The sequence below is a fragment of the Harpia harpyja genome, chromosome 1 (assembly GCF_026419915.1).
Source record: "Harpia harpyja isolate bHarHar1 chromosome 1, bHarHar1 primary haplotype, whole genome shotgun sequence".
Classification (NCBI taxonomy): domain Eukaryota; kingdom Metazoa; phylum Chordata; class Aves; order Accipitriformes; family Accipitridae; genus Harpia; species Harpia harpyja.
Window position 1 is genome coordinate 105,822,856 of NC_068940.1, and position 19,711 is coordinate 105,842,566.

Here is a 19,711-nt window from a genome sequence, read left to right on the forward strand (position 1 = left end):
AATATGAATTGAGCTGCAGCCAAACCTCCAATCTGGTGATGCCACTAAGGTGGGTTTCTGTTAAACTCAACCATGTCTTGTGTCACTGTTAGGGGTAGGAGGTGAGGACCTGCAAACAGATGCTTGTGTCTCTCAGCTCTGATGGCAGGGCATTGCCCAGGGTGTCACCTTCATTACAGCAGCATAACAGTGGCACCATAGATGTCCAACATTTATTTACTACATATATAAATGACATTTATCAGGGACTTCACAAATTACTTTGGCAGAGCTGAAAGCTGGCTAGGAACCAATCCTGTTTCATCCACAAAGAAGCCAGAATACACCAGCACCAAGCGTCTCGACTCATGTTGCGAAGTGGTCCAGATTCTGCCCTCACCAGACATCGACATAACTCAGACATAAGGCCACTGAAAGTTATTCTAAAGTGCAAGAGAGCCAGAGCTATTTTTCAGTTATTAACCCACCTTTTCCCCAAGGCACCGTGTTTCACACATGTACATTTATTCAATGCACTCCCTAGGCAGTGTCCCAAAGTCTGCTTCTCCAAGGAGGCTATCATGGGCTTTCCCTCCACCACCCAGCCCCAAGTCACTGCCCTTCATTCAGGGTCTTTCTCCTTTGGTTGTATATATGTGTGTGTACTCATTCAGCCATGCAGTCATGGCCTTAGGCTGTGCGCACCAAAAAGTCAGTTGAATAAAGAGTTGGATGGCTGGAGATGAGCAAGAGTTGGCTACAGCATCTTCTGTTTCTCAGCCGTGGGCAGGAATGTGAGCTTAAACCTTTGTCCGTGGTGTGCGAAAAACATGAGTGGGATTTGGTTTGAGTCCTAGGACCTATATCACAGCAGGATAGTCATGGTGGCCACATCGGTCTCAGACCCAACAGCGGAGGGCCCTTTGGGTATGAGTTGGGGCCTGGGGACCAAGCAGTTGTGAGCCATTTGTTGTATTTCTTCAGCATGCCCGCTCCCCAGGCGACCTGTACACGATGCGCGATGGCTGTGAAGCAGGTATGGCTCCCACACTCTCATTAACTATGCCTGGTGATGGCACTAAATCATTTTTTTCCAAGACATATAACACTGAAGGGACCTGTTTTGCAGAGATTGTAACAGCTATCACTCTGCACCGCTGACAGTGGTAGGGAGATAATTACCCTTCAATTTGCCATTCCTGGTCCTCCTTCCCTTTGCTATAAAGACTGTACTATTTATTTATTAGCCTCTTGGTAGGTATAGATCGTGCTGAGCCATTTCACAGTCCTTACTGCACAACCATAAATGCTGAACACTTGACAGTGGATGCTGACCGTCTCTTCTAGTGAAAGAAACATGGGATGCTTGGGCTGGAAGCAACCTGGAGATGGTCTGCTCAGAGCAGGCTCAGCACCAGCTAATCCCTTTCTCACAGCTGTGCGATCCACCCTAAAACCTCCAGCCGTTGGAGTTGGAGAGTCTCCTCTGGGAGACACGGGCTACAGGTCCGGCAGGAGAGCTGAGTGCTGGCGGACCAAGTGTTACGGGAAGCAGAGGGTGAAAGCTCTAGGCTTGCACAATGTCAAAGGCTCAGCAAAATGATGGGGATGGCTCTTTCTGGCATTAAAGAAATGTCCTGGGAGCCTACCTCAGCAGTCTGCCATGCATGGGGAGCCTGTGAAATGCCCACTGTGTCTTATAGAAAATCTTTCCTGCAGCAAGGGGATGACCTGTGCTTTTCAGGTGACTTCTACATGGGTGAGCTACAGCAGTCCGATTGTCAGGAGTGCTTGGAGAGCCCCGGCCAGTGGCTGGAAGGGAGACGAGGCTTTGGGACAAGCCTGCCGATGCCTCTCTCTAGTCCGCCTTTGCTTTGTCACACTTCTCCTCCTCGATGGCCAGGATGCGCTCACGCTCTTTGATCAGCTGCACTCCGCAGTATGTGATGAACCAGATGGACAAGGTGCTGACAGGGAAACCTAGAAGATGGAGGGAGACGTGGTCATTTTGTTGTTGCTGCTTGCCTAACAGGGCTAGCTCTTCCCCAGCACTGCTGCCTTTCAGGTGGTTTTGGGAGGTCCCACAGGTTCATGATGGCCAACGACATTTTGCGTTGTGGATCCAGCCCTACAGCTTCACTGACAGAAGAGAGAAATTTCCAGCATCATATTTTAGATGAAGCAGTGCCTGAGCTCACCAAGGCATCATGGACTGCAGCTTTTCTGGAGAAAAGGAGGCTGAGGGGAGACCTTATCGCTCTCTACAACTACCTGAAAGGGGGTTGTAGTGAGGTGGGGGTCGGTCTCTTCTCCCAAGTAACAAGCGATAGGACGAGAGGAAATGGCCTCAAGTTGTCCCAGGGGAGGTTTAGATTGGATATTAGGAAAAATTTCTTTACTGAAAGGGTTGTCAGGCATTGGAACAAGCTGCCAAGGGAAGTGGTGGAGTCACCATCCCTGGAGGTATTCAAAAAGCACGTAGACAAGGCACTTCAGGCCATGGTTTAGTGGGCATGGTTGACGGTTGGACTCGATGATCTCAAAGGTCTTTTCCAACCTAAATGATTCTATGATTCTAATGTGGAAACATGCTGGAGTGGCTTTGAGCACTGTCTTACCCAAAAAACTCCTTCTGCCCCCCAAGTTCAGACTTGGTGGTTGACTTTCTGCCCATTCAACCTGCCCATGTCCATCGTTGTTCAGCACTGTGACCTTCTGGAAGCTTTGTGCCCCGCTGATGCTAAGGATTAACCCCAGCCTTGTCCCGTACCTAGTGGGTACACAGTGTACGCCCAGGGAAAAACATGTTTTTGTCAACCAGGTAAGTGACTGAGAGCTCTCCCTCCACTTAGGAAAGGTCTGACAGCATTTGTAACCACGAGTCTGGTATCCACAGCAGAGGGGAGACACAGGCTTTGTACCTACTAAAACAGGACCTCTGAAATGAATAATGCAACCAGCAAAAGCCAGCTAGCTCAGCGGGCAGGCACTTCTGGCACACTGAGCCCAGAGCATCATATTATCCATTTCCTATGCCAGCCCCCTCCCTGAGAAGGCCGGAGGACGTGGGCTCCCGATGGCTATTTATACCCTGGGCTGCTCAAGAAGACTTCAAAATAGTGCCACCATCTCCTGATTAGAAATGTACAGATAAGACTGTAGCAGGAGGGTTTGTACTTGTCACCTTCAGGTTGACGCAGGAGTAACTGCTAAAGGAGATGAGGTCGGACGAGTAAATCCCTTTCTCCAGCAAGGGGACCATATCGCAGCCAGGGACTCAGCCCACCTCAGTGGGGTGAGTGTGACCTCTGCGTTGCTGCGAGGAGTCCAATTCACAGCGTCAGGCCATGCTAGGAGCTGTACAAGTACACCTAGAAGGCAGCTCGCACCCCGGAGAGCTCACACGAGAAGGGCGGGAGCTAAGAAACCACTGCCTGCACCTTTTGAACAAGAATTAAGCACGTTGGGAGCAGCCACATAACAAGCCAATGGCCAGGCCACTTTGGACCCAAGAGGACTTGACAGTCCCAGTCCTCAGCTCTCCTACCAGTGGCCCCCCCATCAAGCCAAGGGTCCTTCGGTGGGGAAGGCTTGTAGCATCTTACCTGTCAGGAGGAGTCTCTTGGTCACCAGTAGTGCAAACTCCAGGCTGTTGAGGGCTAGGATGTTGTAGAGGACGATGGCCCAGAAATTTGCCGCCCCAAAAACTGCCCTAATCCGCCGAGACATGGCCTCTGACATTTTGGCCTGCGGAGGGGAGAGGAGCAAAGAGTGAGGAAAAATGGGGCTGTAAGGAAGGGGGATGCACTGGTCCAACTCCAGCCAAACTCCAGCTGGGATCCCAGAGGGGTAGGCAAAAATAAGAGCAGCCCGTAGTGTCTCTGGGATGAAGAAACATAAGGACAAGGCAAAACTTCTGCTCTGCTGCTGGACTTAGATGCATGTGGGACTCCGGACTGGTGTTTCAAGGTCCCATGGGTAGGGTCAAGATGTTATACACAGTTTCGTGCTAATTATAATGGCTGTATACTGCTTTTTCTTCATCTATTGCCTTGGGTAAGCCATTCCTCAAGGCAGATGAATGCTGTTGTATACCAGGATTATTATTAGCCCTACGTGCAAATCACTCCCAGCTCCTGGTAGAAATTGTTTCTTAGGAATTAAAAAAAAAAAAAAGGAGCTGAAAACTAGTGACAGCAGCAGAGTGAAATTGTCACTGGCACATAATCCTCAGGAGCAGCTGCTGCGAGTGGCGCGGGGAAGTGGTTTATAGCGATCTTCAAAGAGCACGGTGAATCCCCAGGCCACTTAGTGCTGAGAATTGCAGTGCCACAGGGAAGGAGATTTCCCTGCCTGCAAGTGCTGTAATCTGATTAGAAGTTCAACGAGGAGAGCAAATGGCAGGATTGCTCTCCAAAGTTTTTATTCAAAAGGGGTCTTTACTGAACTGGTTTAGGACGTCCAGACTTTAGGTTAAGCAAAACAAATAAAGAACATAATTGTTTCCAGAACGGAGTTTCGTAAGTTTTTCTTCCAATGTGTCCCCAAGGAGCCTTCGTCCCAAACAGAGACAGGGCACTAAGCTTTGGACTGTTTGGAAAATAATTCATTCTAGTACCTAAACATTTGCTTTTATCAGAAATCAGATCAAAACCACTCAGAATGCCAAGATGTTTTGCAGAACAAGAAGAACAAATGATTTCCATATGGAAATGTATAAACATTTCCCCACGGACAGACCTCAGATTTTGTGTGCATCTGTGGTACTTTGATGCCTCGTTGGGGCTGCATTCCTAGTTCGTTTGGACCTCTCTTTTCCCTCTGAAAGCTCCAGACCCAACCTAAATTTCCCATGAAGCATCACAGGGGCAGGTGGGAATTTGCTCTGGGTGGGTGACACAGTGCATAAAATGAAGGGATACAGAGCACCGGGACTGTGCTTCTCTTGCACAGCTAAGTAGCTGATCACAAGGATGCTAAAGGCCACAGGAGAGAGCTTCAGGTCTCCACACAGGAGGCCTGGACATGGATCTGCGTGGCACCATCAGAGATGTTGCTCTTCAGTCTCAGCTGAAAATGGATCTGACTTGTATGAACAAATTTGAGCTCCCTACAGTCATGGACATTTTCCAGCACCAGAGTTTGGTCCTGGACCCATTGACCTTCCCCTATCCACATGTAGCCCAGTTCCTCACCTCCAGTTTGGCAAAGGGCTCCTGCTGGAAGAACTTCTGCACCCAGAGCTCAAAGTTGAGGCCAAAGCAGTTGAAGACAGACCAGATGTAAACAATCTCGCAGGGCCCCAGCCACAGGGTGGTGATGGCAAAGGTGGCGATGGTGGCCACGAGCTCCTTCATGATGTTGTCATGGTTCTCTCCAATGTGATCATACACGTACCTAAAGGCCAAGGAAAATGGTTGGTGCTCCCCGTAGTTAAGGAGACCCCTCCGGAGTCCCTTATCCCACGCTCACCCACCACAAGCTCCTCACAGGCAGGTCAATCTAGAGCACCTCAGTGAGAAAGGAAGGAGGTTTTGGCTGAGACATTCTAGCAATAAACCGATTTTTGCTGCAGTCCAGCTGCTCGTGGCTTGTGTTCCTCACAAACCTATAGCTCCTTAAGGACAAAATACCACCCTTTCCCCCTCTTGCAGGTAAAAGGTTGATAAAACATGGGGATCTCTAAAGCTGCAGGCTATCTCAGACTTGCTGGTGCACAGGATTTCATCACAGAGCAGCTACCACCTTCAGTACAGGTTTGCTGGTGTGTACTCATGGCTGGAGAGGGCTGAGGGAGATGTAGATGGAGCTCAGGCCACCCTTGTTACCCAGGATATGGGAGACCTGGGCTCAATTCCCCTTTCCTCCTGGTGGAATATGATCCTGACTCTTCTTCCCTCGAGGGAATGCTAAACCCACATTAAAGGGTTTTCTGGGACAGGACTCTCTTATTCCCAACTTTGGGGGGTGGGGGGTAGGGTGGGGGTGTGTGTTGCACATTGTGGTGATCAATTCAACGGTCTTAGGGATAAACAGACCAAATTCATGACTTCATGTTTCACCCAGAAGAGAGGACACCTCAGCTTTGGGATGAACAGCATTTAATGCTTCATTGCTATGTGATGAAAGAGAAGACCCTGAACCAGACTAGAGACGGTTGATTAGACACTTACTTGCATAGCCAATCATTAATCCCTCTGTCAAAATGCCTACAACGCAAATGATAAAAAGCATATTAAAACACACAACGTAATGACACTCTTCCATGCAGCAGTCAGCCAGAGAAGGCACCCAGACCCCTGGCGAGGTACATCTGCAACCTTTTTCACAGCAGTTCTCCATTCTCCTTCCTTGAACAGGTCCCACTATCGATGTGGCAGGTTACAACACCTCTCTCCTTATCTGTTCCTTCCTGCCCAAGAATATTTCACTGGGCTATGGCCAAGTCTAGACTAGAGGTTCGGTATAGACTGTTCAACGTAGGTAGTCTCCAATTCATAGGCCAGCTGCTCAGAAGCAGAGCCCAGACATCTTCCCCCCCCTGCACGTTTCTTGCAGGTCAAACATGCCGTCTCTCTTTGTTGATGCACGTGGGCTACTCACGTTTCTGCAAAGACGTAGAGCATGGTGATGCATTTGGGGGGCTGGGGTGGGTCCAAGTGGTCCAGTCTGGCAATGGTGTTGATGACCCCAAACATGACAGCAGCTTTTACCCAGTCGTACACCAAATTGGAATAGGCCAGGCCAGCTGGAGCAAAAATGAGAGTCAAACAGGTGAAGAGGAACACGGAACATATCACCTTCAGGACTTTGGGGGACATCATGTCCCATGGGAGCATGTAGTCTATTGCAACAAACATAACATCAGGAGGACAGTCTAATGCTGTCTTGGACCAGCAAAGCTTTTAAAACTAAGTAGCTTTTTAAGAAGCTTGAACCAAAGGACAGTATCTTCTTGGGGTATTCAAGAGCAAACTGTTTATTGGTCTTGGTAGTCCAAGAAAGTCATACAGATCTCATTTCTTCCAGTGCAAGATTGTTCCTTCCCTCTAAGGCTTGTTAACCTATGACAAACTCATCACAGTTCTCAACTCTGACCTCTGAGGTTTTATTGACAATTCCATCAAAATGCCCCCCCCTCCCCAGCTCCTCGTGGCCATAGATGTAATGTTGATGCTACAGCAGAGCCAGGGCCAGAAACTCTGTCTTGGAGAGGTGTCTGATGCTGGAAGGCAAACCCTGCAGGAACAAACACCAAAAATTTCAAATTCCTATGGAAACAGAAGCTAAAATGCCCCCGTCTTGGTGGGAATGAGCTCACAGATTAAGGACGACACAGTGCCTTGATGTGAGCAGTGCCTGAGCTCCTGCCGTGGACCAGGCAGATCTGTTCAATACAGTCAGCAGAGCCTGCAGAAGAGCTCAGCTCCTTCTGGAGTAACACATATGCTTGGTCAGTCCACCCAGGTCTCTTAGGACCCCCTAAATCAATGCTAGTGCCATTCTAGCTGCATTAGGATTTTTCTCCTGGCCTCCAGCTGCCACTCTGGAGAGACATGGGGCTCTTCCAGCCCCTGCCCGTGTGGATGTCAGATACCCTATGGCAACGCAAATGCTGCCATCAGACGTGTATTTGGCCAGCTGAAATACTCCATCCAGCTGCCAGCTGAATGCCAGCACTGCTACCGTTACTCATCCTGGGAGTTTGGCTTCTGGACTTCTCTAATCCAGCCCTGCTCAGAGAACAGCCAACTTGAAATGTAGATCAGGTTGCTCTGGACATTGTGCATTTAAGTATTGAATACGTCTATTTTTGGAGAATCTATAACCCCTCTGGGCCCCTGTTCCAGTGTTTGACCACTCTATGAAAAAAATTCCTTACATGCAATCAGACTTTGCCTTGCTGCACCTTGTTTGCTGTGTCCTGCTTCTTCCCTGCCAGCCTCCAAGAAGAGTTCGCCTTCTCTACAACCCTCCCTTAGGCAGTTGAAGACAGCAGCTACAACTCCCCTGTACAACCTATGCTCTGGGGCCATTTCAGTGGCTCACAAACACCCATAACGGGTAGCCACCTGTGAAGGCATCTGAGATACCAGGTGTACTTCTTGCAACAGCATGGGGCTGATTTTTTGGAGGTGCTGAGCTCCCTTCCAGTCCAAAGGCAATGGGAATGGCTTGGTGCTCAGCCTCTTAAACCCCGAGCTAAACAATTTACACCGGGACCCTGTGAGAACATCAGACCAACACCATCTGCTTTCCAGGGCTGCCAGCTCTATGCATTATCAATGGGAAGAAGAGGGGCTTTACTCAAACCTGTCCGACGTGAGCACTGCCAAAGCCTGTCAATGGAGAAGGATGGAGATCTGAGTCCCTCACCACTGCCTTGAAGCTGAGTACAGGTGTGAACGTGTCCAAGCACAGCCACTCACCCAAGGACCAGTCCGAGAGGCGGTTCATGAACTTCAGGTCAGAAGGGAGGGTGAGGATGTAGAAGAAGTGGAAGAAGACATCCACAGCAATGATGGCCCCCACATGGAGGAGGGCATGGACCCGGATATTCCTCATCTCATCGTCTTTGCGTCTTAGCTCTCGGGTGCTCACCTGCCGGGATGGCAAACCAGGAGAGGGCTGAGCTGAGAGACAGGATGGGCAGCATGTTCCCGCATCCATAGAAACAGTCAAGGTCCAAACAAGGACTCAGCGCTCTCCTTTAGAAATCACGCCATGGACTACATGGCCGAAATCGCCATTGATTAAGGAAGACCTGAGGGACTAGCTCAGGCAAACGCATCCACGGGGAGCAGGACATGTCCCACCCACAACATCCCTCCAAGACCTCCGCCTCAGTGCTGAGCACGGCAGCAACGTGCCTCCTGGATCACCCTCCTAGCAAAAGCTGTTCCCATCACTGGGGTTTCCAGCAGAGCAGGCACATGGTGTGACACAGCGGTGACAGGTCTGGTTGTATCTAAGGGACCCTAGGTGAAAACCATACCAACCAGGGAGCTTGGTTTTATGCTCTTTCTGCAGAGACGTGTTCAGAAAGACAAATTTCCTTAAGGGTGGCCCCTTGCACAGGTCACTGAGTGGGAGCAAATACCCACACGCAGAACATCTACAGGATGCCACAGCCTGTAGGAAGGGACATCTACATGCCCAGGAGAGGTTAGGAGCAGGGCTGGAATCCCACCTGACTGCTCTGCCAGGGCCAGATGCATATTTTTGGCCAGGGTCATTTGGGAGGAGGAGGAGAAGGATGCCTGATGGTCTCTGGAGCTTCTGCTGCAGACACCTGCTGTAAACGAGAGGGAGAGCTACTCAAGGGGCCATCCCGATTCGGTTGGGACCTGATCGATGGGGATTTCGTCTCTGCTGCGTCTTGTACAAACAGGGGCCGGGCTTTGCCTCCAGGAGCTGTCATGTCTCTGACCGTTGTAATACAAAAATCATCAGAGCAAGCGCTCAGGATTACACTGGGCAGACTGATGTCCTCGCTTCCCCGTATCGCCGTAAAAATTGCTGCTGTATTCAAAATCCTCTTATGTTTATTACTTTCCCTTTATTCCCTGCGAGAGGTGGGAGCTCTCCCAACATAATCCGCAGGCTGCCGCACCAGCCCCGTCATCAAATCCAGATGATTCCTGAGAATTAAAGCCTTTGCCAGATTTTTTTGTGTCTGTTATATGCCAAATGCTTCAAGGATACAAAGAGGCCACTGGACCCTGAGCTGGAGGAGAAGTCGAGGGAGGACAGGCTCGGGCATGGAGATGTGTGGGAAGACATGGAGCCCCTCCTTTCATAGAATCATGGAATCATTTAGGTTGGAAAAGACCTTTAAGATCATCGAGTCAAACCATAAGTCTAACACTGCCAAGTCCACCACTAAACCATGTCTCTAAGTGCCACATCTACACGTCTTTTAAATACCCCCAGGGATGGTGACTCAACCCCTTCCCTGGGCAGCCTCTTCCAATGCTTGACAACCCTTTCAGTGAGGAATTTTTTCCTAATATCCAATTTAAACCTCCCCTGCTGCAATTTGAGAACGTTTCCTCTCATCCTCATGTCTGCATGCGGTGGCAGCACTCCGCCACCATCCCCTTGAGGTCAGGGCTGTGTCCCCCACACTTCCAGCCTTACAGAAGCAAATTTGTTCCTTTCATCCTAGTAAGAAAGATGCTTTTCAGCTCAAATGGGGCAGACCAAGCCCTGGTACAGATGAGTTCCCATCACACGTGGGGGTACAAGGGCTCCACCAAGACATAGCACCAGTAGGAGCCAAAGAGACAGATCCGTTCCCTAACTGGGCCAGACTCCATGTGCCTGCCCCCATAACTGCTGTTGGGCAATTAGGAATTCACCTCTACAATTAGCTGCAGCTCCAGCAGTGCAGGGGGGCATCTAGCCAGGAGATGGCAGTGGTGGCCAGGCCAAGACAGGACCCCTGGCATGGGAAAGGGGTTGGGGACTTACTCCTTGTGCCTTTGGGGTGAGGATTTCAAGCAGCAGAGGGGGGGGATTGCTCATTAAGTGGCTATAGACATCCTGGTTTGGGGCTGTGCAAAGGAGCAGGAAATAAAACCCCCTCCAGATCAAGCCTTGTAGGAGTGGTGGGAATTCAGGGCTTGGAGACATGAGGACTTTAATGCCCTGATTTACAGATACACGGCTGCAGTGTTAAGAGAAGCCAGGGCTGCCCATTTCATAGGAAACACTGATGGAAACTGGAGAAGGAAGATGAACATGGGGTGAGGAGGGCACCCCAGGGCCCTGTACCCCCTCTGGAGGGGCTTGGACCATAGGGGCTGCTGGAGCCGTGCTTGCCTAGGCTTCAGCCTGGCAGGTAAGACACGACTGGAAAGATGAAGCCTTAGGATGAAACATTTCTTCCAGCCCACCAGCAGCCCGGCCATCCCTGGTGCCTGTCCGCTGAGAACAGGCTGCTGGTAGACTCAATGCACCACAGACATCCCTTATGGATGATGCCAGCACTGACCTTATGATCTTCAGTGTCAAACGCTCTAAAAGTCCTTTTAAATAGAACCTGCAAGACCCAAGGAATCTTGTTCCTTTCAACATGCAGCACGAGGTTGTTAAATCCCCAGGTGAATGAACCAGCAAGGAGCAGGACTCAGATCAGGGCTCATCCTGCTCACTGGAAGAAACAAGACCAGTGCAGACCTTTTATTAGGCAACCAGTACCAGCCCAACATTGGAGAGAAGGTGCTGGGTTGGGTGGGTCTTTGGTCTCCTCCGCACCAGGGAGGCTCTGGCTGCTCTCCCGTGCCCTGGGCTGGTTTTTCTTCTGAATTCACAAACGTTTTTTCAAAATGCTCTTGCACTCAGATGTCAACTGGGGTCCAAAAATTCAGTGTAGCTGTTCTTCTTTAAAAGAAAACGGAGGGGTGGTGGTGATCCTTACAGCACCGTTGCTGACCAAGCAAGAAGTCCCTCTCTTAGCAAGCACTACCAGTTTGCTTTGATGACCAAGGTTGATTACTGGTGTAAAAGGACATTGAGATGGGAAGAGTGAGGAGGCAGAGAGCACTGCCGTTTTGCTTGATCTTTGGCTGTGAAACAGGCCCAGAGGTCAGCTGGTACCAGCCCAGGCTTCTGCTGATGTTTTCCAGTGCTCTTTAGAGTCTTCTCTTCAATAAGCTCCCTTGGTTGTACGTGATACAGGCAAAGACTTGGGGCACCAGGGTATTTCACAGAGAGCAGAGGAATCCCCTGGTTGCCGAAACACAGCCTTCCACTCAACCTTACTTATTTCTACAGAAATAACTTCACCTTAAGACACACAGACCATCCTGGAAATTCATGCTCCTTGGGTGAACCAGCTGGATGGAAATGTGAGACTGCCCTTGCTGTCACAGCCACCAGCATGTAGAGGTCCCACAGATGGGCACCACATGTCTGGCTCTCACCGTGGCCTCCCGGCTCCGCACAGTGGAGCGGCACGGAGCTGCTGGGGTGACAGCACGTGGAAACTGAGGCATGGAGCAGTGCAGTTGCCCGGCGAGGAAGGACATGAGCTGAACCCTCCCCTCCTCATCCCAGCGTGATGCTTTCACAACCTCATCAGTTTATACCCCTCCCCACAAAAATCACAGCACCGTTGCGCAGCCCAGACTATGGCCACAGACTCTAGATGACCACGAGAAGCTCTACAACCATTTGCACCTTCACTGTGGGAAAAGGTGGGGTTTTATAGGCATTAAACCCAAGCAAATAAATGCAGGGAGAGGTCCTCTCCCAGCCTGGCCTCAGGAGCACTCACCTGGGCATGGAACTGGTCAAATGTCATGACAGGCCCAAAAAAGAAGAATGGGAGGTAGAAGTTGTACTTGAGGAGGTCGAAGATGGAGTAGATGCCCTCTTTCCTCTCAGAGCTCTCGAGTGCAAAGCTCATGCAGCGCATGATGGTGAAGCCGCTTCCTCCATAGAAGAGGACATCTTGAAGATCAAAAGCTCCCGTTACAAACCCGCTCTGGATGAGAAACGAAGAGTTACCACCAGGAACACGGTGTCATTTCTGTGCTCCCTCGCTTTGTGGAGGACATCACTCCCGGGGCAGCAAGCAAAGCCTCTAATTACGCTCTGACACCAATTGTCCCTGGGGCTAATAAGCCTTGCTGTTGGAAAGAAAAAACTGGGGCTCGATTTCCCAGCCGGCTCCTGCATCCTGGAGGAGCCGGGAAGTGGTAGATCCTCTTGGCCATGTCTTCACCAAGCAGCTACGGGCCATGCAGGCTTTGGTCTGGGGTGGGAAGGTGACCCTGTCACAGGGACATAACTCTTCCCAGGGAGTGAAGAAAAGCCAGCACAAGCCTGATGGAGGCAGGGGGAATGCATTTCAGGAGGTAAGCAGCAGGCAGGGAGAGGCAGTGCTGTCCTTCGGAGGGACTGAATAGCTTTATAAGGCCCTTACGGGGCTTCCCTCCATCCACCAGCGAGAGAAAGTCTTAACTGGGCAGAGACCCGAGATAGGCACGGGCGTCACTGAACCCATCCCAGCGCTGTGTTACAGATGGGGAAACTGAGGCACGAGGCAGGAACACGTCTTGCCTGGCTGACAAGCTGTTGCCTAAGCAGCAAGAAGGACTTGGGTGTCCTGAGCTCTGGCCCAGCACGAAGCCACCAAAACACGACATAGCCCCAGTGGGATTATTCCCAAGCTCAGCGACGCAACAGCCCCCTCCCTCTCAAACCCTGTGGGAGCTCTGGCATAGCCAGGAGAAGTGCCCAGTGTTTGGGGGTTCCCCAGGAGCCCTCCTTGGGGGTAAACCCAAGGAGACAGACACAAGCGGGCTGGAAATGAGGCAGAGAAATGGCCCGAGACAGCACCTACCTGCCACGAGCTGAATGGCTCCACCTTGAAGGAGGCGAGACAGCAGAGCCCGGCCACGTAGCAGAGCCACTTCTGCTTGGCCAGCGCGACGGAGTAGAGGACAAGGCAGTGGGAGAGGATGATCATCAGGTAGACGAGCCCCATGCTGCCCAGCACGGCCAAGATCCCGTAGAGCATGTACATCACAGCCCGGTGCTGCGAGAAGAAAGGGGTCCAGACCCGTGGTCAGCTCGGTGAAAACCCCAACCCTGTTCCCCCTAATCTAGAACATCTCCCCATCCTAGAACAGCCCTCAAGCCCCCTCCACAGAACCCAGGTCACCCTGGTGCTTTCAAATCCATCCCACCACATCCCTGTCTCACCTGCGGTACCGTCATGGAGCAGATCTTGCCGAAGAGGACATGTCCCGAGAGGGCGAAGATGATGACGTTCCTGAATGAGGTGAACCACATCACCCACTCGAAATCGGCCACGTCCTGCGGGAGCAGCACCGGGCGCCTTACTGTCCCCAGCCATTGCACCCCTGCCCCAACACCCGTCTGGAGGGGAAACCACACAACTTTCAAAGCCTTTTCTTCCCATTTTCCACCCAAGGGCTCCCGAGCACTTTAGCTTGGTCATAAAACCCCAGGAGAGATGTGCAGATGTTTCTCGTTTCGGTGCACACAAAGCAGAGCATCCACGGCGCTGCGGGGCTGGTATTTTCCCGACTAGTTCATTAGGGAGAAAAATACAAGTCACGTGGACTTTGCAAAAGCGTGTCAGCAGCAGAAAAACCAGCTCTGCTTCTCCAGCGGTCAGCACCGACCATGTCGCCGGTAGCTAGAAAAGACGGAGTCCTTCCTCCGCTTACCATCTTCCTGCCGAAGTAGTGCCAGCCCGGCTTTATGCCGTCCCGAAAGGCCTTTCTGTTCATGCTGTCTGCAAAAAAAACAGAGTTACGGGGAAAGAAACAGCTCTGGGAAATTGGGCCCGGGTTTTGGCAAGGCAGGGAGCCTTCCTCAGCACGATGAAGAGCCATCAGGGCTCAAACACCCTGTCCCAAAAGTGCCTAATTCCCATAGACAATCATAGGAGTCAGAAACCTCAACTGTTTCTGCAAGAATTTCCAGCAAAGTCTTTTTGCAGCGCACATCCCAGAGACCCCCCAGCTGATCCCGTGAAATTTTCAGGTTTTTGGGCTTCCAGACAAAAAATTTGGGAACCAGCCCTGTGTAGGCAGGGTGGTTGCCTGTTTTGGGGACTGGCTGGAGACCTACGACGTGCCACAGCCTATTGCCCTGAGCCATGGAAATGGGGACAAGGGGGCAACCAGGCAAAAAAAATCCTTTTGAACCTTGCAAAGGATTCCCAAGCTGTTCTCTGCAAAAATCAAAGCCAGGGGTCTGCTGCTGGTACGGACATCTGTAAAAGCAGCCACCTTACATCCATCCATCCTCCCCATCCCAGGGGATGCGATGGGGAGCGTTACCTCTGGATGCTTCGAAGATCCCGCTGCCGCTGTATACCACGGCGCACGTCACGATGAGAGCGTAAAACCCCAGTTCGTAACTGGGGAGCATCGTTTTAACCCCCATGGCGGCAGGTTACTGCCCCAGCCGGTGCGGGGGATCCAGACCTGGGAAAAGGGAAGGAGGAGAGGGAAAAAAATCAGGGGTGAGAGCTCACCTTCCCTCCTACCCCTCCAACAGCCCAAATAATTGCTGCTGGTCCTCAGCAGCTCTGCTTTGGGGGCTTCTTTGAAGGCTGGGAGCTGAAGAGAAGAAGACAGTGACACCTGGGGCTGAACCTTGGGACAAAATTCAGGTGCAGGCAAAGAGTTTGCTGCTGAGCCCTGCTGCAAAACCCACCCAGGAGCAAAGATTTGGGAGCAGCTCAGCCAGGTGCTCCTCATAAAGGGCTCTTCCCAGTAAGTTGCATCCATCCCAATGTTCAGAGATGCTCCGGGGATGCCAGCTGCCCAGGATGGGGTCCCTCCAACGTGTCTCTGATGTCCCCCCGCTAATTCCTAATTGGATCCTTGGAGGGGATCCGGGATAGAGCACGAAGACGCCTGTGCTGGGATGCCGTTATTCCCCTGCCCTGGGCTGCTGCTCACCTTCTGCTGGGATTTTACCCAACCTTGAGCTCTTGGGGGGAGTTTCCTAAAACTCCGTGGTCCCAAACTTTTCCCAGCCACAAGCCTTAGGACCCCCGCAGGCACGGTTAAACCCCCCCAGCTGCTCTACCCGACGGCATCAGTAGGGCTCAGGGGATGCCCCGCAATTAACCCTGGGCTAATTACACCTGCTGAGGCTAATTAACCCCGACGCGACGTGCCTTTCAGCCCTCCCCGAGCTCTGCAGCCTCCCGACTGGGTGTCCAGTTGCTAAAAACGCAATTTAGGGCTGGAAGAAGCTGTGTGCGGGGGGGGCATCCTCCTCCAGCACTGCCACCCACTCGCGAACATCCCCCGCGGGTGGGGGGACCCCGCGAACAACGGAGCGCTTTGAAGGGAATAAGTAAGCGTAAATCTGGCTTTTAGGCAGCAATAAAAGGCGAGCCGGTCCCCCTCTGCTTTCGCATCTGCATCGCAAAGCTTTTGCCGTGGGTGCTTAGTTAATTTGTTTTTTAATTTTTTTTTTTTTAGGGGGGGGTTATTGAGGTTTTTTAAGAGCTGGGGGGGGGTCATTGGCGCGCTGCCACCGCCCTGCGGTCCCCTGCGGCGGGAGGGCACTCACGGAGATGGCTTTAAAGAGCTTTTTTTTTTTTCTCCTTTCCACGCTTTTCAAGGCTTTTTTTTTTTTTTTTTCGGGGGGGGGGTACCCCGCAAATGAGCCGGCCGGGGGGGGTGGTTAAGGGTCCCCGGTTGACTCTGGGGACCCTGCGGTGGGCGAGGGGTGCTGGCAGGGAACCCCCTCGGATAATTTTAACTCCTGATCGCTCCCCAGTTGCCAAAGCAGGTGCATGGGGGGGGGGTCCCCAGCCCAGCCTCCCCCCCAGGGGCAGCAGCATCCTCATCCCCCCCTATTTCTCCCTCCCACCGGACCCCCAGCCGGGCGGTGGGAGCAAGGCAGAGGTGACAAAAAACCCTGGAGCAGTGGGAGCAGTGTGTCACCATCCCCAGCTTGACCCCCCCCCTCCAGCCCCCCATCGCTCCCCGCTACTGACCTTGAGCCCCGGGACCGCGGGTGGAGGTGGGCGAGGGTGCCGGGGGGGGGGATCCAGCGTCCAGCACCGCGATGGGGGGTGGCAGGAGGTGGGGGGGGGGGGGAAGGAAGGATTTTGGGAGCTGTTGGCTTGTCCTACAGCATCTCTCAGGCCGGCTTGGGGAGAGGGGAGGGGGGGGCGGGTGGGTGTATTTTTTTTCCCCCACCTTGCCCCTGGAGGAAGTTTGGCCGGGAGTGGAGCGGAGCAGGCGGGAGGTATTTTTATTTTAGAGCAGCACTGCAGAGGGGGGCTGGTTCAGGAGCTGTCTGTCATGGCAGCTGCTGGAGAGGACCCATGCTGCCTGCCAAAACTCACCCCGGACCAGGGAGCACGACCCAGGGCTGCCCACGGGAGCCCCGGGGGGCTCAGCAGCCCCCACGCAGGGACCGACTCCATCTCAGGGGTGTTTCGGTCCCCCACTTTGAGCCCCGCGAAGGAGGGGGTAGCCCCCATCACCTTGTGCGAGAGGGGAAACGGCTATCATTGCGTGGGGATGGGGAAACTGAGGCACGGAGCCAAAAAGGTGCGATGGCTCCCCGGCTCGGGCAAGTGTTTAAATCGGCGCGGGGCTCGGAGGGTGCAACATCTCTACAAACCGTCTTCGGGGTCTCCTTCTTGGTTTTTGGCATCTGCAGCCAAAACAGGGGATAGGAAGGGGCTGGGTTGGGTTGCGGCCTCCGTTATTATGGGGTATGTAAATACAAGTCGGCCAAGAAAAAGTAAATGCGGCGTCAGACCCGTCTTCGTGTCCCGCGCCAAGCTCTTTCTACCAAACCCCAATCAGATTTGGGGAGAGCTCACCCTGGGACCGATGACCCCGAGCATCTCCTGAGCTGCCTGTAGGGTCAGGGGGGAGAACCAAGGCAGATGACCCTGGATTTTATAAATACCTCCATGGGTTGTCCGCTTTGGGGTGAAGCGAGTCATGTTCTGGGCTCCAGAGGGAGGATTTCCAGGATGGGCACCCCTCAGGTCAGCCCAGCTTTGCCACGAACAAAAAAGCTTTTTTAGCAGCGTTTTGAACTTGGTGTGCACAGACAGAGGCTTTCCACAGAAAGCCTTGGCCGACGGCTGTATGGCCAACAGTTTCAGCACCTAATGAGCCACTTTTTAATTTGCAGCAGATGAGGCAGGATTTGGCTGCCTGCCCCTCGGATGCCCCAGAGCCCCAGGCTTCGTCCTGCTGCCGCAGCTCGGTCCCTGCCCAGGGACTTCAGCTTTTTAGACCTTGACATAATTGACTGGGTGCTTAGAGGCGAAGTAATTAAGAGATCGGTGCAGATAAGCACAGCGATGCAATTTGTCACGCTCCCCGCGCCTGTGGAGGGCAGAGGTTTATGGCCAGCCACGGCCATACGTCAAGGAGCCGCAGCAGGAGGGAAAATTGTGTCTGTCCCCCCCCCGCCAGCGGGTACAGACGGATGCGGTGGCGGGACAGTATAGGAAGATAATGACCAAAGGGGTACCAGGGGGCCGACAAGTCCCCGTCACCCTCCCTGGCTCCCAAACCCAGTCCCCCCCCCCCATCCTATTCCACGCAGCAACCAAAACCAACCCCAAAATCCTTTTCTCTGAGCGTTCACCGCGTTGGAGGCACGATGGACCCCGTTGCGTGGCCACGGGGCTGGAGGCGATGGGGATTTCGCTTTTGGATATGTGAGGGATGCTGGGGGGGGTCCAGGGAGTGGGTCCTGGAAGGCAGGAGGGTCACGGCCCCATGGTGCTGCTCTCCCAGGGCACTGGCACCCAGAAAGTTTTGGGCTGATGATAGATTTTTATTTTATTGAATTTTTTTAATCCCGAGTAATTTGTGATCTTGCTGGATTGAAAGTGCAACATGGAGGGCTGGGCGGCGGTTTTTCATGAGGCTCTGGGAACTATGGTGATAAAAATCATTTAGCTTTAATTTATGGATATTATTAAAATTAAAAAAAAAACAACCCGCTCTTGATTTCTAATATAATAAGATTTATTTTTAATGTGACCAGCGTGCCTTCCTCAGCACAGGGGACGCCTCCGTGTTTTATTGCCCCAGTGCTGCTGCTTTACGACGAAGGGCTGTTTATAGCTTCGAGCTGATTTAAATGATAGTTTTTTCAAACATTTGGCAGGTTGCTGGAAGTTGTAGCACACGAGCTGAGGCCGGGCCCCTCTTTAGTGTCCGAGAAAGTGAGCGGGAAGGTGGTGGGGTTCAACGAAAGGCGCTCGGCTCTGTCCCAGCGAGACATGGCACAACCTGGAGATGTTTGATGGGGACACCAAAGGAGCCTCCTCCTGCCTGCTTGCTCCTGCCTTACGCTGCTGTCTCCCTGCTGCGGGAGCAGCTCTTTATGGGATGAACTGGAAGGAGAGAGGGTTATAATAACCCGCATGGGTTGCTTTATACCGCCTTAGGTTGCCTCATCGGGTTCCCCATGCAAACGTGTCGCTGGGAACGTGCCAACCCCACCAGGACCTCAGCAGGCACCTCCCTGCCAGCAGGACAGCTCAGGAGAGGAGGGTGCGTGCCCCATCCATCCATCCATCCATCCATCCACGGTCACCCCCAGGACTCCTCTCAACACCCCCAGAACGGCTCTGCCTGTCCCCCATAGCAGCCATCAACCCCATCAAAGGTCCCAGGACCTCCTGCTGCCCTGGGGAAGGACTCTGAAGAAGGCTCCCACCACCTGGCAGGGACAACCCCGCGTCAGCTCAAAGCCCACTGCCTTCAGCTCCTCTCCTCGTGATCCCCTCCTGTTCCTGAAAAAAATGCCCCAATTAGGTCAACGTGGTGGAATGACCCCCCCCGCCTTGCTGCCACGCAGCACCCCACGGAAAAATATTCTTGCTGACGAACGAGCTGCTCTTAAAGCCCGGGACTTCACCCCCTGCCTGCAGATGGGTTTTGGAGCTGTAAGCGGAGACGCGTGGGGATTGAGGTGGCATTTGTTGAGCGAGGCCGCCCTGTCCCGCGGGAGCAGCCGGCTCCCAAGCAGGGCTCGGAGGGGAGAGGATGAGGGGAGAAACCCAATACCCCTCTTGGCTCAGTCGTGGCTTAATTTAGAGCGCGGGGGCTCTGCTAAAGTGTTTTTCCATTTAAAGCTGAACCTCATTCCTTTTGTCATGCACAGGGCGAGGGCCCTGCAGCTTGCAGGGCAGTAGCAGCTGCTGGCTGCCGCTGCCGGAGGGGTTGGCAAAGCAATTTCCAGT

At 52.7% G+C, this 19,711-nt stretch overlaps 1 protein-coding gene across 2 annotated transcripts; it reads right to left on the reverse strand.

The window, feature by feature from the left end:
* Positions 1-198: 198 nt before the first annotated feature.
* HHATL (hedgehog acyltransferase like) lies at positions 199-16,579 on the reverse strand. Of its 2 annotated transcripts, none has more exons than XM_052808226.1 (12): positions 16,481-16,579; positions 14,802-14,948; positions 14,184-14,251; positions 13,693-13,806; positions 13,331-13,525; positions 12,260-12,469; positions 8,409-8,580; positions 6,583-6,727; positions 6,153-6,188; positions 5,175-5,376; positions 3,585-3,726; positions 199-1,959 (listed from the first exon to the last, which is right to left on the reverse strand). In XM_052808226.1, exons 2-12 carry the CDS (start codon positions 14,905-14,907, stop codon positions 1,838-1,840), a joined length of 1,512 nt encoding a protein of 503 aa, XP_052664186.1. In that variant the 5' UTR covers positions 14,908-14,948; positions 16,481-16,579; the 3' UTR covers positions 199-1,837. The 2 variants fall into 2 exon arrangements, with proteins under 2 accessions (XP_052664186.1, XP_052664176.1); XM_052808216.1 differs by lacking the exon at positions 16,481-16,579 and adding an exon at positions 15,181-15,323.
* Positions 16,580-19,711: the final 3,132 nt, after the last annotated feature.